General features: G+C 36.2%; 2 protein-coding genes across 2 annotated transcripts in view; both read right to left on the bottom strand.

Moving 5' to 3' along the window:
* LOC134793351 (uncharacterized) overlaps positions 1–14,698 on the bottom strand; it is a 170,539-nt gene extending 155,841 nt beyond the window's left edge. Inside the window, exon 1 of the mRNA XM_063764905.1 lies at positions 14,228–14,698. Within this exon, the coding sequence (XP_063620975.1) occupies positions 14,228–14,348 (121 nt within the window). The 5' untranslated portion in view covers positions 14,349–14,698. The remainder of the gene's footprint in view (positions 1–14,227) is intronic.
* A 99-nt stretch (positions 14,699–14,797) lies between these two features.
* LOC134793952 (THAP domain-containing protein 2-like) lies at positions 14,798–17,212 on the bottom strand. Its single transcript, XM_063765666.1, has 3 exons — positions 17,055–17,212; positions 16,686–16,863; positions 14,798–15,620 (listed from the first exon to the last, which is right to left on the bottom strand). The coding sequence occupies exons 1-3, from the start codon at positions 17,132–17,134 to the stop codon at positions 15,306–15,308; spliced, it is 573 nt and encodes a 190-aa protein (XP_063621736.1). The 5' UTR covers positions 17,135–17,212; the 3' UTR covers positions 14,798–15,305.
* Positions 17,213–18,281: the final 1,069 nt, after the last annotated feature.

Raw genomic sequence — 18,281 nt, 5'->3', positions numbered from 1 at the left:
CCCATCCAAGTACTGACCTCGCCCGACGTTGCTTAACTTCGGTCAAAAGTCACGTTTGTTGTATGGGAGCAACACTTAAATCTTTATTTTATTCTGTTTTTAGTATTTGTTGTTATAGCGGCAACAGAAATACATCATCTGTGAAAATTTCAACTGTCTAGCTATCATGGTTCGTGAGATACAGCCTGGTGACAGACGGACGGACGGACGGACAGACGGACGGACGGACGGACAGCGGAGTCTTAGTAATAGGGTCCCGCTTTACCCTTTGGGTACGGAACCCTAAAAAGACATCATATTGATGTCAAAATGAAGGTTCGAATAGGCCTTTAGGTCCCATTTCCAACTGGTTGCAGTGCGTTATAGTTAGTAGGTATTGTATCGTAACTGCGGTTTTTGCCACTAGGTTCGTAAGTCGATATTCGCGTTTGTTTCACAATTATAACTCATAACTGGAGCGCTTGCGTTTACTTTAAGTCATATGAAAGTCACTTAGTTTTCTGACTGTATGATTGTTCTATATTTAGATCAACTTAGGTACCTATATTTTTACCTTCGGTTTGTGCACAAATCACGCGAGGTTCGATAGGGGGAGGGGGGTCACGAAAAAATCACGATAGATCACGTTGGGGGAGGGGGGTATAAGGAGACCTCACGTGTATTTTTCTACAGTGAACGAAACTAAGAAAAAAATTCCTACCACATGAGTAGATACTTTTTCTCGGTTTCGTTAAACATAAATCTTCACTCTGCACTTCAAAATAGCGAGTCTATAGTGGAGTCTATTTAACGAAAATAGAAAATTGAACAAGATTTTTCTATATACATACAATACTATTTATCTTAAAATTCGACCTAATTTTAAGATAAAAAAATACACGTGAGGTAGTGTGGGGGGAGGGGGGTAGCCAAAAACCTCACCAAATATCACCAAGGGGGAGGGGGGGTCAAAAAGTAGCCGAAAACACCTCGCGTGATTTGTGCACAACCCCCTTGAAGTAGTTAAGTAGTAATTATTTACTTCTCTTTTAACTCCTAACTAACACAAAGTCAAATTAATTAAACATAATAATTTGAATAATATTAAGCAAATGATTTTACAAAATACATATAATAAATACATATAGTTAATGGTAAGTATATCAAGTAGCGTATTAACACACTATTTATTTATGTTGTGAGGTTTAAAAACACTTCAATTATCGGTTCTTGACAATTATATTAAAAAAACCGGCCAAGTGCGAGTCGGACTCGCGCACGAAGGGTTCCGTACCATTACGCAAAAAACGACAAAACAACACGTTTGTTGTATGGGAGCCCAAGTTAAATATTTATTTTATTCTGCTTTTAGTGTTTCTTGCTTTGACTGCACCTACTACCACTGCCAGCTGTTATTTTTCGATGCAGGGCCTTAACATCGCACATTAAAGTCATGTCAGGGAACATCAACCCAACGTTATATGAACTAAAAGACCTTATTTAGTTGGTTCTGTTCATAAATACAACGTACCTACTAAATGCTTGAAATAATCTTCCAAACAAAAAGTTGCTATTCCCTCATAGTCTAATACACACAAGCCTACGTCACAATAACATTGCCACTTTATATAGCGCTATCGCATATTATCATATAGCGGAAGACGGGAAGAGAGTACCAGGCGGAGTATATTATTATACCATGCTATTCCCTGTAATATTTGTATGGACAATTGGACATACATCTGTCTGAAGCAGCAAGTTGTGTGTCGAAACAACACACTTACACACGTGAACTATTGACTCTCCGTATGAAGATGCGACCGGTTTGGTGACATAAATATTTGCGACAGTCTTAGGTGAACCGACATTTATGCGTTTTCGAGTGTATTTTAAGTTTCTGTACGAGGACAGACGTATTAGTAATTTTAACAAATTAAAAACCGGATAAGTGCGAGTCGGATTCGCCCACCGAGGGTTCCGTACTTTTTAGTATTTGTTGTTATAGCGGCAACAGAAATACATCATCTGTGGAAATTTCAACTGCCTAGCTATCACGGTTCATGAGATACAGCCTGGTGACAGACGGACAACGGAGTCTTAGTAATAGGGTCCCGTTTTTACCCTTTGGGTACGGAACCCTAAACACAGCAGGGGGCGATGACTGAAAACATTTTTTTTTACGTATTCATATGATCAACTGACGGTCTTTCCACCGCGATACAACCGGCTGACTATTTTTTTAATTCACGATAGCATCTAAACTATCATCTGACAAAGTATCAAGCGGGAGGCGATGACTGACGATATTTGCTCCTGGCCCGCGGTCTAAATAGAAAGCCGCACTCTCAACTCCGCACATCTATTTTGTTTTATGATATAAATACTAAATGGGAGGCAAGCGAGCAGACGAATCGCTTGATGGTAAGCAACTACTATCGCCTATGGACTCCTACAACACCAAAGGGATTGCAAGTGCGTTTAGATCCTTGATTCTGTTTAAATCATACTTTAAAGTGTGACACAAAAAGTGGCCACCATTGCCACAAGCAATAGAGAAACTTTAATGGCACATTTAAATAATTGTTATATAATTAATTAATTACTACATTACTCACTACATTTGTTGAACAGTCAGGTGGATTTATACCGTGAAGGGCAACATAGCCTATACGCATATCACGATTGGCATTCCGACCCGCCCAGATGGTTAGAGTTAATGTTATGGTGAATTAATAATAATGAGCTTTGATACCTATTTATGTAAAACAGTATTGATAGGTTAACAATTTGATTCAAGAGGAATAAACAAAAGTAAACTAACTGCCCGATTCGAACTTTAAGATACGTCAAATATTACGTCTAGATACGATATGGATTAGATATGTCAGTGTCAAACGTGACGTTTTTCTTTGAAGAAACGTCACATTTGACACTGACATATCTAATCCATATCGTATCTAGCCGTAACAAAGTATCCTTAAGTACGAATCGGGCCGTAAGAAGCCTTTTTCATGAAATAAAAATATTCCAGTTCAATTTAATCACGAGTAGAGTAACTTTACTGCCGTAAAACGAGGTAACATACTGGTATGCAAATAAAGGTCTTATCTTATCTTATCTTATCTTATCTTATCTTATAGAGGTGGCTTTCAAAGACAGAATGAAATAAAAACATTAAGCTTTTGTCGGGCTAAAGTCCATAATGTTTGTATGATATGTAAGAATTCATATAATTTCAGTACCTATAAGTATGCTGTAGTAGCTACAGTTTTAAACGTTTTAAATTTAATAAATGAGCAGCATATTTTTTCTGAACTCATCCAGTTTTACTTTAATTTAACTATGTAGATAACTATTTTAGAGCGTATCTATATACTCGTATAGTCGTATATATTTACCAATCCATAGTGCCTCTATCAGCCATCCATAGTGCCCTAATCTAAATAACCTTATAGCAAACGTTTTGGAACATCATAAATATCATAATGCACGTGATCATAGTGTGTAATCATTGTATGTCATATACTTTACGAACATTAACCGTCACTATATGTACATACATGTACAAGTCCCCACGCAAAATAACTAACCCATTATAATAAAACACACGTCAAAGGTTTAATGTTATAGCAATAAAGTTTATTATTGCTTGGCTTAAACGCTTATAATTCGCTGTATTCAAACGCGCAAACCACGTAAATAAAGCAGTTATAATGACTCCTAATCCGTTTACATAAAGGTAACTTTGTTTCAACTCGTGCGCAAACGTTTTGTATGCGCAAACGCAGCCTCGGTGGGAGCACAGTACACTAAGAACAGTAGTGAATCTAAGGCCGCTCGGCAAGTTATTTGCCTACTCTTGCGTTGGCGCTTAGGGTTGTCACTTTTATTTTTAGTTAAATATTATTAGCGTATTATGAGTAGCACTACGTTTCTATGTATTATAATATAATAAAATGTTCTATCAATTCATAAATGAAGTATAAATAAAACGCTTTTTAAATACTAACATTAGGAAATGGCAGTTATTAAAAAAATTATAAATTCGATACAGAAAAAAATCGTCCGGTTTCTGCATGTTCGGAACGCTTTATTGTTAGCGGTTAAAGTAAGGTAAATTCTCATCCTTACGTATAAATTTAGTAAAAAGGTTTTAAGGAAACATGGGCAAGTAGGTATTATGAAGAATGACAAGTCCGGGTTTGAGGAGTTGTTATTGAGACACTATTTTTTTTTTCTACTGTACGACTGTAATTTTTGAATTAAGATTTCTTATACCAAACTGCAAATGGGTATTTTTAATGTACGGGCTCCCAACTCAACTATAATATTCATTTCGATATAGTTTAGTCAACTATAATGAAAATGAGCAATTACAGCTCGCCGCGGTCAAGAGGACGAAACAAAACCATAGCTCAAATTAATTATTAATTTTAGGTTGTATAGTAGAAACAATTGGTTCATAAATCAGAAACGCGCATGTGACACCCTTAATATAGCAACATCCATAGACTACGAAAACCACTTAGTGTTGCTTGTTAGTCTCCATAGGCTACGGTGGCCAAAATCGAGAAAACAACTGTCTAAAAATTGAATTTAGCGCGGAGCAAGTACCAGGGCCTCATGAGTTACGAGAAGGTGTCATTGACCAACCAACGCGGCGGCCGGGGCGCGTACCAGTATTATGAAGGTATCGCGGCTGCTCCCGTACCGTAAACCGGGGTTACTTTGATTTGCGGGTCGACTTTGATAGCAACTTCTCTCCGCTACTAAAGTCCTTGTTTTAACGAGTTGAAAAATAATTTCGCAGTTGTTTTTTCTTTATTGGCAACACTGATAGTTGTTTCACCGCGCAGTAAGCGGATGCGAGTGTAATATTATTATTTCGTCTAGAAAAAAAATATTAATGGCGAGTACGCTTTTCGTCCTGGTTTAATTGGTTGAAAAACTTTGACTGTATTCGTGTCAATAATTAATACATGTAAATTTTATAGTGTCTTAGGTCAATCAGTGTTTATTCGCGAGTTTATAAAAAAATACCTGAATTCGACAACCTCCACATGCGCACGTAACCGGGGAATCCATGGGTCGGGGTGTCTTTGATCACTTATACGTGGTGAAATTGATCAAAAGATTAAAGTAACACCATGAATTATTTTGGCAGCTTACGATTTTTTTATGTATTTTTTTTCAGTAGTTATATAACAAATAAGTATCGTTTGAGTCAGTGAAAGAGGTAGAGGTTGTAGAATTATAAGTTTGTAGGTATTGTAGGAGTTGATCTCCGGCACTGCTCATCTGATTTTAAACATTCTTTTACCAGTTTCTATTGTATGGAATTAACTTTCTGGGTGGAAATTGGCTATATTGTATCCTGCGGCTTTGCTTTAGGTATTTTATTATACGTGCGTAAGGCCACCAGCCCAGGGTATTAATTCTACAATAAATAAATATGCATTGTTTTTTTTATAGAAATAATGCCAGAGATTACAAATAATATCGGGTAACGAGACTACAAAAAATACCAAGAAGAACAACACTCGCAAACATGGGCACAAAATCTATTCATGCCGCATCGAAAGCATACAATATTTTTATAGAACTTCATACAATAAGTACCTACCTATATAGGCAACATATCAAAAACCCGGGTGTACAGACCAAATTTACTGAAACGGAAAGGCTTGCAATTCAAAAATCTGTTGCTAAGTGCAATGATAAGTTAAATCCCTACGTTATTTATAGTAAATAATCTAATAAGCGCTTAAATTTTTTAATTTGTATCTGTTGGTATGGTATCAAAGTAACCCCACACGTTAAAGATATAAATAACTTAAAAAGTACTTAACCGATTTTATTATTTTTATTTTTTACAGCCTTTTTAGCGGGTCTACTTTAAATTGTCAGCAAAAAAATTAGTGGTTTCAAAGTAACCCCATTCTGAATATAACTTTGATCGCGTTGTTTTTATTTATTTCTGAAAAAATTATAAGTCCTAATTTTTTTTTATTTGGCAGACGGAAAGAAGAGAAAAAACCGATTATTATATTTTTATTTCATATTTTTACGTATATTAGGATCGTCAAAAAATGGTGCCAAACTCTAAAATTGATCAAAGTATCCCCGGTTTACGGTATCTTAGCTGTATACTTTTGGTTTGGTTTGTTTGTATGATTCTACTAGTTTAAAGTATTATTTTTGTTGATTCGTAGAAAAAGTATTGTATACAATAGTGATATAATCAAGCTTTTCAATCTAGTACCTTACTTATACTATTGCCTCTGTTCATAGTCATGATCAAAAAAGTTAAGGCGTACCGTCAGAGCAGACAAATGCGAGCGGGCGGGTAGCGTACTCGAATGCGCGCGATCACAGTCGCGGTACGGCCCACACTGCCGCCACCGTATTCCCCCGTATATTATGCTAGTGTGTGCGTGGCAGCGCGTGCGTACACGGGCCCGGCGCGCACGCACACATTCAAGCCGGCAGCGGCTCATTTCTATGAAGATTCACTACTGTTCTTATACTGTGGTGGGAGTCAGTGAAGGTTTGTTAAACTAACGCTTAAGATTACTATAATTGCACATGACCTTTTTATTGTAATCCTAATGTTAATGAATAATGTATTTAAGAAGCTTAACGTTTGTCTGGTTTTTTAAAGATTTTTTGGAGCGGAAGAAGAATTACATATAAAATGTAACTAAATAAATGAGGCATTCAATAGTTATATGGTAGTTACTTATTCAATGTTTGTTTTTAAACTTATAAGTACCTATTTTAATAATATTTTTATTGCTATCCTAGTTTGGACATTGAAATGAGTTGTTAAGTGTTCGTCAAATATAGCGTGGGTGATATCAATCAAATTTTCTGTCAGATAAATATACTAAATTGAAAATTATTAACAAATAAAAATGATGGCATTTTTATTTTACTTCCAGTAACTCAAAAGTCTCAAATGAAATAATAGCTAGTATAGCTAACTGTGTTATATTTAGTTATTTCAACTAGATATAAATTCAACTGTTCAAAATCACGTCATCGTCGACTATGTAAAGATTGCAGTGGAAACATACATAAGCTTTTAACCACTTCTTTATTTCATGGTTAAGTTTATAGATTGTATTTAAGGGCATACTTAAGTATCAGTTCTACAGTAATTATTACGAAAAACGTGTTCAATCAATGCCATCACTGGCTATATCAATGCAACATCAGCACTTGTCGATACTCAAATATACGAGTAAGTATACCTACTTGAAGACCAGAAGCATAATCACTACATGCTTCTTAAAACATTTCATATTCCTACCGTTAAAATACTCTTCGAAAACCTTGCCACGCCAAAGACACAAGTCGCTCGGTACTAATGAAAATACTGACACGAAAATTAAATACCAAAAGCATCATTCATCATACTCGCACATATGTAATTGTACTTTAGTGCGAGAAAGATGCATGCAATGCGTTTATGATACCGTTTTTACGCGAAAATTCTTGAATGAACCTCGAATCGTTCCGGCCACTAACTACTTGCGAAACATGCGATTCAATATAAAAATGAACCATATTGTAAAGGGTTTAAGGATGGTTTTGGAATGTTTGCAATCAGTGCTTGGTTTCGATTACAATGAGTACGTATCGCAGTTTGGTAATATCCGTTTTTTGCAAGTGTTATGTGGAGGAAAAACAACTGAGAGCGCATTTGGTAACTTGGCTTTATAATCTTAACTTAAACGTCTTAATTGTTGCTGCAAAACGGAGCTCTAAAGGTGTGTCGAGTTTTTTGGTAAAGTTTAGCAGTAACAGCGTCCGACCGAAACCGTTTTTTTTTTGCGAAAACCGAAACCAAAGGTTCGGTTTTGCTCCAGAGTAGGCTGTTTCCGCCGAAACCGAACCTTCGGCCGAAACATGATTTTTATACCGAAACCTGCCAAAATCGAAACTTCGGTAGGACACTACTAATACTCGTAGTACCTAGTAATCACTTTCATTTCTAACCCCCTAACGTCTTAAATTCTTAACCATCTTACCCTACGGACTGATTCCTTCATAATCGAACTTAAAAATCGCATCTGTCTATCTATACTATGTTCCAGCAAAACTACATTGGAGTCCAATGATTGGACGAACAATAGTGATTATGGAACATACAACACGAATGTTCACGCGGCTCATCACGCCCCTAGGTGACCTTAAGACATCGCTTTGGCCGCTTGATAATTCTATGCTTGTTTTGATGAAATAACTTACCGCTAAATAGCACATTACCTTTGATGAAGGATCTATCGAACTAGATGATATGCAAGATAAAATACTGAATCATTCCTTCTCTCTTTATGTATAGAACTATAGAATATGTTCTTTCAGCTTTGCTACATACACGCATGAATCAGAGCAATAAAACGAGATAGAGACAATTCCTCTATGAATATACATATATTCCCATCTATGCCCGGACAAATTGGAATGCACGAAGCCAAACCAACCACGGAGTGAACGAGAGATTTCGGTCCTAGTATGCAAGTATATAATCAGTCAAGTTTATGTCACTGCTTGGGCCCTATGACTTGTTATAGTCAGAGTACGCCATTTGGCCTTAGGTCCTTATCCATTGTTTGCTTTGTGTTGAGATTAATTAAACCCTAGTAAATAAGCTATCAATAGAACATGTCGTTGCTACACACTAAAACACGTAGCTAAATTCAAACAATGTCGGCTGGCGTGTGTTAAATGCAGCAAAGGCCAGTGAAAACGCTCCCAAGCATTGTTCGGAAACAATTGTGCAGGACGCCGCGCCTCGAGGGCGATGCAGGTGTTCGGAAAATAAATACTGTTGTTTAACAATTGATAGATATAAGGATGACTCACGCTAGACCGGGCCGGGGCCCGGCCAGAGCTTCCGGCGCTTCGTTTTCTATGGAAAGCACCACGTGTTCATCGATCGGCCGTCATGCCCATGATAGAAAATGACACGACGGACGCCTTTCTGGTCCATTCCCAGATATTGTATAGCCACGATGTTTTTCTATGATCAGAACGTCTTTTTTCAGCCACTTTGCCCATTACTGTTGCAGATGGGAGAACGCAAGAAACACAAGTCGAGAACCTCCTCCTTAAAAAATTTGAAGTCTGTTAAAAAAAAATAGCAATGGCAGTAGCGAGTATTGTTACTAGCATTGTTAGCGTATGTAAATAACGTTAAATTCTGGAAGCGCGCTTCCATTGTGCGCGCAGGAAGGTGCGTTTCGCATTCGCTTCGGACATTCATGTTTACTTGTGTTTCCTAGTGCGCACTCTAGGGCTACTTTCGGAAGTATCCACCTTTTAAAATACTTTAAACCATGGAAGGCGACGTGAATGTAAAATGTATCTCTGGCTATAAAGGTACTCTGACTAGGCCTTTATTCGGAGAAATACTAGCATTACGTAAAATCTCGCACTAAATTAAAAGCAGCAAAATACAAATTTAAATTAATACAACCTTTTGATGTTTAATGGCAAGTGGAAAATATGCTTCCGTGCATAAGTTTTTCAATATTTTCTGATTTTAACAAATCATACATTTGTTTTAAGCTAGGTAATTGCCCAGCACTTAATTTAATTGATATGAAATTAAATAGAAGCTAAAACGCTGCGCTTTATTTGGAATACATGGACATTCATCTCTCTGTAGTTGAACAAATAAACAGCATGTTTTCACTCGAGTACCCAATTCGTAAATTTTGCAACATTCTCAAATTGATTTCTGTATTGATATAATTCATATCAATAACCCACAATCGGTTGATCATGAACGCTAGTTAACTCAAGCCTTGCCTTTTGTAACTGATGCAATCCCGATGATAGCTACAATGATGATCACAATGAAAGCTAATCCAAAACATTTCGGACGGTCAAGAGCAGATTGGTCAACCGGTGTTGTAACTTTCTCAAACGCATCATAACAAATTGGCCGTCGATATATAGGCTTATTACTCACAACAATGCCTGATTGATTAGATTTGACATGACGTGTACTAACACCAATAATAAGTAACTGATCATTCGTAGACTTTATATCTTTGTAATAAAGGTTACAAATTGTAAACATCGATGGTACAATAATAGCATGGATTTTGTATAATTTCCCAATATCTTGAGCTCTCTTGCTGGGTAAAGGGCAGCGACGCAATGTGCTTTGAATAAGAACACACAGTGGGAGGCCATTTTGACTGGTCCGCCATTTTGTGGGTTGACAGCTGTCAGAGCCATCCTTTTATTATAATCTGTCATTTTACAATCTGATTGTGTTATGAAAAGACGAAATGCAAAAACACCTTAGCGAACTCGGCGCCGTCGACTGGACAGAAAGGACTTTGGACAGAGAAGCATGGCGGTCTTTGGTGTCGGAGGCCAAGATCCACTTCGGGTCGCTGCGCCACAGAAGTATGTACCTAAGTGTTCTCAACAGTAGCAAGATTGATTTTGACACAAGATTTCTGCATATCCGTCTTAGTTCTACTTGGTTCTACGAATATGTACGATGACATTGATAGTCGACTGGTAGATAATGCATTAAGGAATTAAGTCCGCAATTGGTCAATTTTATATAAATATATAAATAAACGACAAATTGACCATCCTACCTACAACTCCTCATTATATTTATACAAGCTGTCAAGCTGTCGACTTTACGAACAATAATAAATTATTACATACAATAAAAACTTAGAACTTAGTAATATTTTGCGTTTTTTGCACGTAAATCTTTCTTCAGTACTCACGCCCGAGTCATAAAATCGACATACAACATTACGTATCGATAAGGCACGTGTAAAATCGAATGTTTACATAATTATACTCGCCGGACAAATCATATTTAACTCCACAATATAGATAAGGCATACACGGCATTGAATGATGTGACTAACCTAGGGTAGGTTAAGTTAGGTTAGCTATTCACTTAAAGTTAACTGTATTATGTTATGAAATCATCATCTTCGTCAGCCTGGTAGGTATCACCCACTGCTGAGCATAGTCCATTTGTTGCTCAAGTTGGTAAGCTTACTACACTTACTTCATTCGTCCTTGTACCATCTAAAAGAACGTAATCATAATAAATGAATAGATGAAAAACTAGACTTCTGAAACGCAGTAGACACTAGACATGCACATGTGCAATTGTGCACCAAAATGACAATGCAAAATGCAATGCAATTTTCTCAGACAACAATTGAAAAACCGCAGAGGACACTTCAATATGGTGTAAATGTAAAGGCTAAAGTCATTTCTTTAAAAACTACTTTGCAATTTATTGCAAAGTGTATCTATTAGAAGGCAATTTCATATTACTATAAAAAATCTTTTTCTAAATAGTAATCATCGGTGCAATGTGGCATTGTCCGTATGATAGAACTAAATAAATTCTACAAGTAGATACATAAAGCAATTCATGTGCGACAGAAAATAGGGGAATGAGAAATTCAGAAACAAGCTGCGAAATCAAAATACTTTAGAGAGAGAAAGAGAAAGGGAAAGAGATTTCCAAAAACATCGAAAACTGGAGCACTAAAACACACCTAATTGATTGCTTAAGTAATGAAAGTTAGTCACGTTATATTATTTACACATACTTTTAGAACTACTTTAACGTTTATTACTATGTTTTATTATTATGTCGACGTCAAGGAAACTATTTATGCACACAAAGATGTTTTGATTCCAAGAATGAGGAACAAAAAATCTTCAATACGCAAAACCTAACATGACCAATCAATTCGACGCTGACAATGAACATGTGAAGATACGAATCTTCAACAGGCATTTTGACTTTAATGTAATCATGTTTTTATTAAGATTATTAGGAAGAAACCGGTTTCGATCAAGTTTTGCAGACCCTTTGCCTTTTGCGTATTGATTTCGTGAATAATTTGTTTTGTGCTCAAGGAAGGTCAATATTGTTCTTGAATTTAAGTGTTTGATAATATTTGCTAACAGTTCTTAACTGGTCATTGGGAGACCCTATATATTTGCATTAAAATTGTATATTATAGAAGAACCTAGTCTTCAACAGAAGGACATGATGTGACGATCCTTCGGCATTAAGGGAACGACTGAAAAAGACGCTGTTGAAACAGCTAGATGTCTGTTGTCTATCTCAAACCCTACCCCAAATTGACTGTCAAATAAGACAATCATTTTGAGCGTTTCAAAAAGCAGGAAGGTATAAAACTCAAATTCTTGCCTTCGTCCATCCCTGTTCCCATTATTTTTGTTCGAGCTTTGGCTGAGATTCCACTGAGGCAGAAATGAGAAGAGTCGTACAGGAATCAACCAATAGGCCAATACATTGGTTTAGCATTGGTTCTAATCCAGAGGAGCGGCCATCCGTCAACCCTTTGACGGCACGTCTTTCATCTTCGCCTCAGTCGAAAACCAGCCTTTCTCACTCATTTGCTCCAAGTTTTTCTGTCCGGGTTTGTCGATCCGTGCTATTGGGCTTGCTTGAAGTCTCTTTTTATTTTGAATTAAATGGTTTGCGTCTTTGTCTCTATTTTTTATCCGGAAAGTTTAGCACCATTTGTACGATATGCTCTTCGCTGCTGCGTAGGTGTGTCGTGTCAAATTCTTACCAACGCTGTACACCATACCTAAAGTAACTAAATCCTCAGTTTCTACGCTCGCCAACACGACTTCTGTTAAACCATAAATAACTTTAGTAAAGTTAAACTAAATGCTCATAGATACTCGACACTCTCTTTTCCAATAAGCCTTCGAACGGCTTGTTTTATGGAAATACTGCCCACGCGTTGCGCAAGAGCGTTACTGGTACACGGAAGGCGATATATTATGTTCGATATTCTCGACTTCTGAATCAACTCACAATTCCTTTAAAGAAAATCATAGTTTATGGACCGAGTGAAGTGTGTCCGTTTCATCTTGGGCTTTTACCCTGATGTCCGGTTATTCTCCTCTACAGATCGTTTCTCAAGCGATTCTCGTGAAACGAATTAAGACAATTCCTTTTAGGCAGAATACAGTTTTTAATTTTTGATGCAAAATGAGATAGTCCAACAAGGAATGGGACTTCGAAGAGGGATGATACTGCATTTTCAAACGCAACCATTGTAGTGGCACTGCAATCTTCAAAAAATTTTTTGTCGTGTAACGCATGTGTGTATTTACGAAATAAATTAATATGTATTTAGCCATGTGCGTATGTCTGTGAAGTGACCCATTGACTAATAGTGTTAGAAAGTCGTTAATCAGCATAATTTAAAATTTTAAAGTAAAACTGTAAAAAGTGGGGGTAGTTAATATACACTAACTACCCCCACTTTTTACAGATTTGAGTTTGTTAAGTTGTTTTGTTAGTCAGAATCACGATTTTCGTTCCTAAAAGAGACAAAAATGTGAGAAAGAACAAAAATCATCATTTATATCAATTATACCTATATTATAGAGTTCGTCACAAACGTTACTAAAAATCTCCGATGAACGTGCAATTGGAATGCCTATTCGGCACGGACGTGCTCGACGTACGTACAAACAGCAACACTGTTAACTGTCCATCGTTGGACCTTATGCCTTTTATAATAAGGTCTACCGATGGACGGTTAACAGTGTGGGCGATGGTACGCGATAAGAACACATGCATTTTGAATTGAGAATACCGCTCAAATGACTTTGTAACAGATTTCTGCTATTCGTTGCATGTGGGTTTTTGGGACATTTGGGGCATTTTCTTCTTTACAGTTGTTTGTGCAGCTGTGGCCGAAAAAGGTTAGATGATGACACCTATATTGATGATGAATGTTATCCTACGAAACCCAGAGATGTAGTGGGCCTTGACATGTGAAAGAGCCCTTGAGTAGGTCTCTCTCTTACATTTCTTTAGAATTTTTGCTCTCACTACGCTTTTCTATCTCCAACAGCACCCTTTACTTATAGCATGAAGAAATCCGCAGACGTCTTGTTGTTCAATCCCATTTCAATTCAGCGCAAGAATCCAATCCCTTGAATGATCTGACACCCCTGCAGTCAATAGTATCCATAGGCTATGATGATTGTTTACAATCATGACGCTTGTTTGCCACCTTCGAGGTGCGTCCACCAAAATGTATTTTGATACTGCACGTTTACTTACCTGAGTGAAACGAAAGTCTGAAGGTAACCAAGAACCTACATATTAGAAATCATCGCAGAACTCGCATAAATTTTGCAAGGAAGGCTGACCCCATTAATTCTAATAAATGGCATTCCATACCTGTTGGGAGACCTTTGTCATCCTTCTCGCCCCTCGAATCCAGTTCCTCACTGTCCTCACAACATACCGTCAAAAGCAATGCGCACGCACACACCAAAACAATCCTCAAAAACTCCCGCATCTTAACTACAAACAGTACTCAGACACTCACAGTCACATTTTCACTCGCAACTTTTTGATTATCACGCTTTATCAAAACACTGGCACATTGCACTGTTTTTTTAAACGCACTTTTATAAAATTTAAAATTGGAACGCTATCGTGTTTTGTTTTCGAACGTTCGTAATTTGAACGTGGTTGACGCGCGCCACAAGCGGATGGTAGCGAAAGACTGGCGAATGGTGGGAGGCGTTGCGCGCGCGGCGCGATCGATGGTATCGAAGTTTCTAATGCCGATAAGTTATCAGAGAAAACTTGGGATTGTGGGGAAAATGGGATTTGATTAAAGATTTGGTTTAACTTTTAAAAATACAATTGTAAAAGTGAATTTTAAAATATGAACATTTTATTCTGGAATAAAAAAAATAATTTAGTAAATTTTTTATAGTGTACTTATATTACTAAGGTACTTACTTAGGTACTCTATGGACTTAGAAAATATATTGACTTTAATATTTAGTTCCACGAAATAATTATTTAATTACATTTACAAAATTATTTTGACCATAATAATCACATGATTAACTGTATTTACGGTACATATTGGAAACTGTGTCACATAAGACATAAGATACATTTTTTATGGATATGGAAGGCTAGTAACTAGAGCTCTGTGATAGATATCTTAAAATCATAAATTGTGGATTTCTGGAAAGAATAACTTGAATGTTTTTTCCGACAAATTCTTCTATTACCTAGAACTAGAACCAAAAAAAAAAATTAAATTTGAAATTTAAAACTTTCCATTTCCACAATTTGCATGTTGATTTAATTCTTGTTGAGGTTCATGAAATTTCCGAAACCTGTTCAACTTTGTAGAAACTTTCCATAACTTACAACACAATTTTTAATTGTAGATCACAATTTAGCAATAATGAGCAAAATATTTACCTCATAAATATCCAATTCACAAGACATTTCAACATTCTGCATAAGTATCTAAGTTTTGTATGTCAATACTTTCTAAATCTGGACTAGTATTTTGCTCCGTACCTATTTTTTCTGTATGTTTCTTGTTCTGTATTAAATGTTTGATAACAGTTTTCATTTGCTGTAATTTCTTTTTAAATTTTTTATTACTCTTCCATAACTCATAGATTCTTCGTTTTCTGTTAGAGGAGACTATTTCTAATCTTCGTAATTTGTACTTTAGTTTGATAACTTCTTCGGAATCTGTGGGACTGATGTCTGCTGGCTGTAGTTCAGTTACCGTTTGAGCTCTCGGCTGGCATATCTAGAAAAAAGTTTAATAATTTAATGTTAAAAACTGCATTTTATTTTCCATTTTGCAATTACCTACGATTTTTATTTACACCAGTAAAATGGTTGAAAACTATTTCTCAACCATCAAAAAGAACATAATCGAAGATCTTCTTAATAACTATAAACCTCCTAATTTCGTTTAAAAAAACCAGTTTAAAGTGTAGTATGTGTAGCTTGCACTTTGACTTCTATGTCTCTATAGACAACTCAAGCATAAATCACTCAGGGGTTGTGCACAAATCACGCGAGGTGTTTTCGGCTTCTTTTTGACCCCCCTCCCCCTTGGTGATATTTGGTGAGGTTTCTGGCTACCCCCCTCCCCCCACACAACCTCACGTATATTTTTTTGAATTTTTTTCATTCAACCTAATTTTAAGTTAAATAGTATTGTATATAGAAAATCTTGTTTATTTTTCTATTTTCGTTAAATAGACTCGCTATTTTGAAGTGCAGAGTGAAGATTTATGTTTAACGAAACTGAGAAAAAGTAACTACTCATGTGGTAGGTATTTTTTTCTTAGTTTCGTTCACTGTAGAAAAATACATGTGAGGTTTCCTTATACCCCCCTCCCCCAACGTGATCTATCGTGATTTTTTTCGTGACCCCCCTTCCCCTATCGAACCTCGGTGATTTGTGCACAATCCCTTACCTACAGACAAAAGGGGAGGACCAGCGCAAAATCACCTTTTCATACAAACATAGTTAACATTTTCCTCTCTGGATATTAACATATATATTGAAAATATTTTGACATAATTTGTTGCATAGCTATGCCCTTATGTAAAAATATTTTCCATAATGTAGGTAAATATCAAGAGAGGAAAATGGGAACTACGTTTGTATGAAGAAACGGCTGCCCCTCTTTCCTCTTAAAAGCAACTTTTGTTTATTTGATTAACAAAAATTACAAAAACAATATGGAGGGGGGCAGGAAAACATATTTTGCAAGTTGACAGAAATGTGCACTAGGTGGGCCAAGTTAGGGGACAAAGGAGAAGAATTTACTTAGCAGTAAGACAAAAAATATATGCTTACAGAGATATTAATAACTGGCACCGCCTCAACTGACAGCCGACGCAGCCCGGAGTCGGTCACATAGAAGTCTTTCGCATCAAAATGTTCTGAACACACGGCGCTCGAGGCCGTGGCCGACCAGTTCTCCCGGTCCACGGCCACTTCCCATTGCCGGCGACGCTTTTTATCACGGGGAAACCTGATGGGAGACAGGTAAGGCTTTTATAAGTTTAAACGGCAAAAAGTTAAAGAAACAATTGTGAATAGGCTATTTAAGCTAACTAAAGACAAGCAGAATACAGTCAAAAGTCTTAAAATAATCAGTTGACTGTGATAACTGCGATAATTCTAGACTTGTGTACAAGTTCATGCTAATAAAGTAAATGTTACCTGTGAAACGTAATCCCGTTTGTGTGTTTCGTAATTTTAACTGAAGTATTTTTGCAGTTAGCGACTGCGCAGCTTACCATTCTACATTCGTTAACAGTATAAAATATTTTTAATTAGAGAAAAATAAACAATAAAAGCTCTCCAACAGTTTGTTTTATTTTGCTTAGAGAAATGTCAAAAATGACAAACAATTTACAACAAACAAAGTAAAGAAATATAGGAGTCCCTGGAGTCGGAATGCATGTCAAACATCTTTGTTTTGCAAAGGCGTAACACGTAATGAAAGAAAGAGCAAGAACAATGTGTAAAAACTTTTTAATTTAGTCGGATTACGTTAACGTTTAGATACTGCAATGTAAAATTTCATCAGTAAACTCATTTTAAATTTCAGTTAATTTGAGGATGTTATTTTATGTCACGTGTTTTTTCATGAAATTTGTTTGTTTTTCCTAAATTAGTTAAATAAACAACATAGTGTCGTAATTTCTTTATTTTCAATTATTAAAATAGTGTTGTGCTAAAAATTACCGGTTTTGTTAAATCATTGTATTCAGTGACATTTGGCTTAAGTCTCAATCTGAGGGCAAGTTCAAACATCAACAACATCTAAGACGTAACCATAAAAAGGCTGACAAGTAAATTTAAATTTTTGAAGTTCTTGGTTGTTCGAGGTAGATCCTTTGTCATTATCATTACCAATCAATGGAGCATTGTAATAAATTTTATCTTTTAAATTTATATATTTGTTAGTTTAGCCGGTAAGTTTTATCCATAACTCATTATGGTTCGTTCGTATTAAACGAAAATTTATTATCTTGAAAACAAAAAAATCATTATAAATGAATTTACAAAAGTACAAAAAAATATCGCTTTAAAAAACGTTGCCCAGTAGAATACTTATCTAGTTAAGTCATTATAATAAGGTATCATTACATCAACCCTACTGTGTTATTCAAAAGCTAATTGTACCGAAACGTCCGCCTCACACCGTTGGAACGTTTGACGGCTTCATTATTTTTTTAGGGTAGTCGCCCCTCGTGTGATCGTGCCGCCCACATTTCGCGAGTGCTATAAAGACATTGAAATTGAAGGTTTGGAATTAAGTAAAAATACATTATAAATAAAGTTATCATAGTGATGTAGATAGAATCCGTCGATGTCGATAACTGAAAAAATTTTTTTGTTAAAAACCTTAAACCATGCAATACTTATACAAAATAATATTTT

Source organism: Cydia splendana, chromosome 9, assembly GCF_910591565.1.
Source record: "Cydia splendana chromosome 9, ilCydSple1.2, whole genome shotgun sequence".
NCBI lineage: Eukaryota > Metazoa > Arthropoda > Insecta > Lepidoptera > Tortricidae > Cydia > Cydia splendana.
Note: the sequence above shows the minus strand (reverse complement) of the source record. Positions and strands in the feature narration are given on the sequence as shown.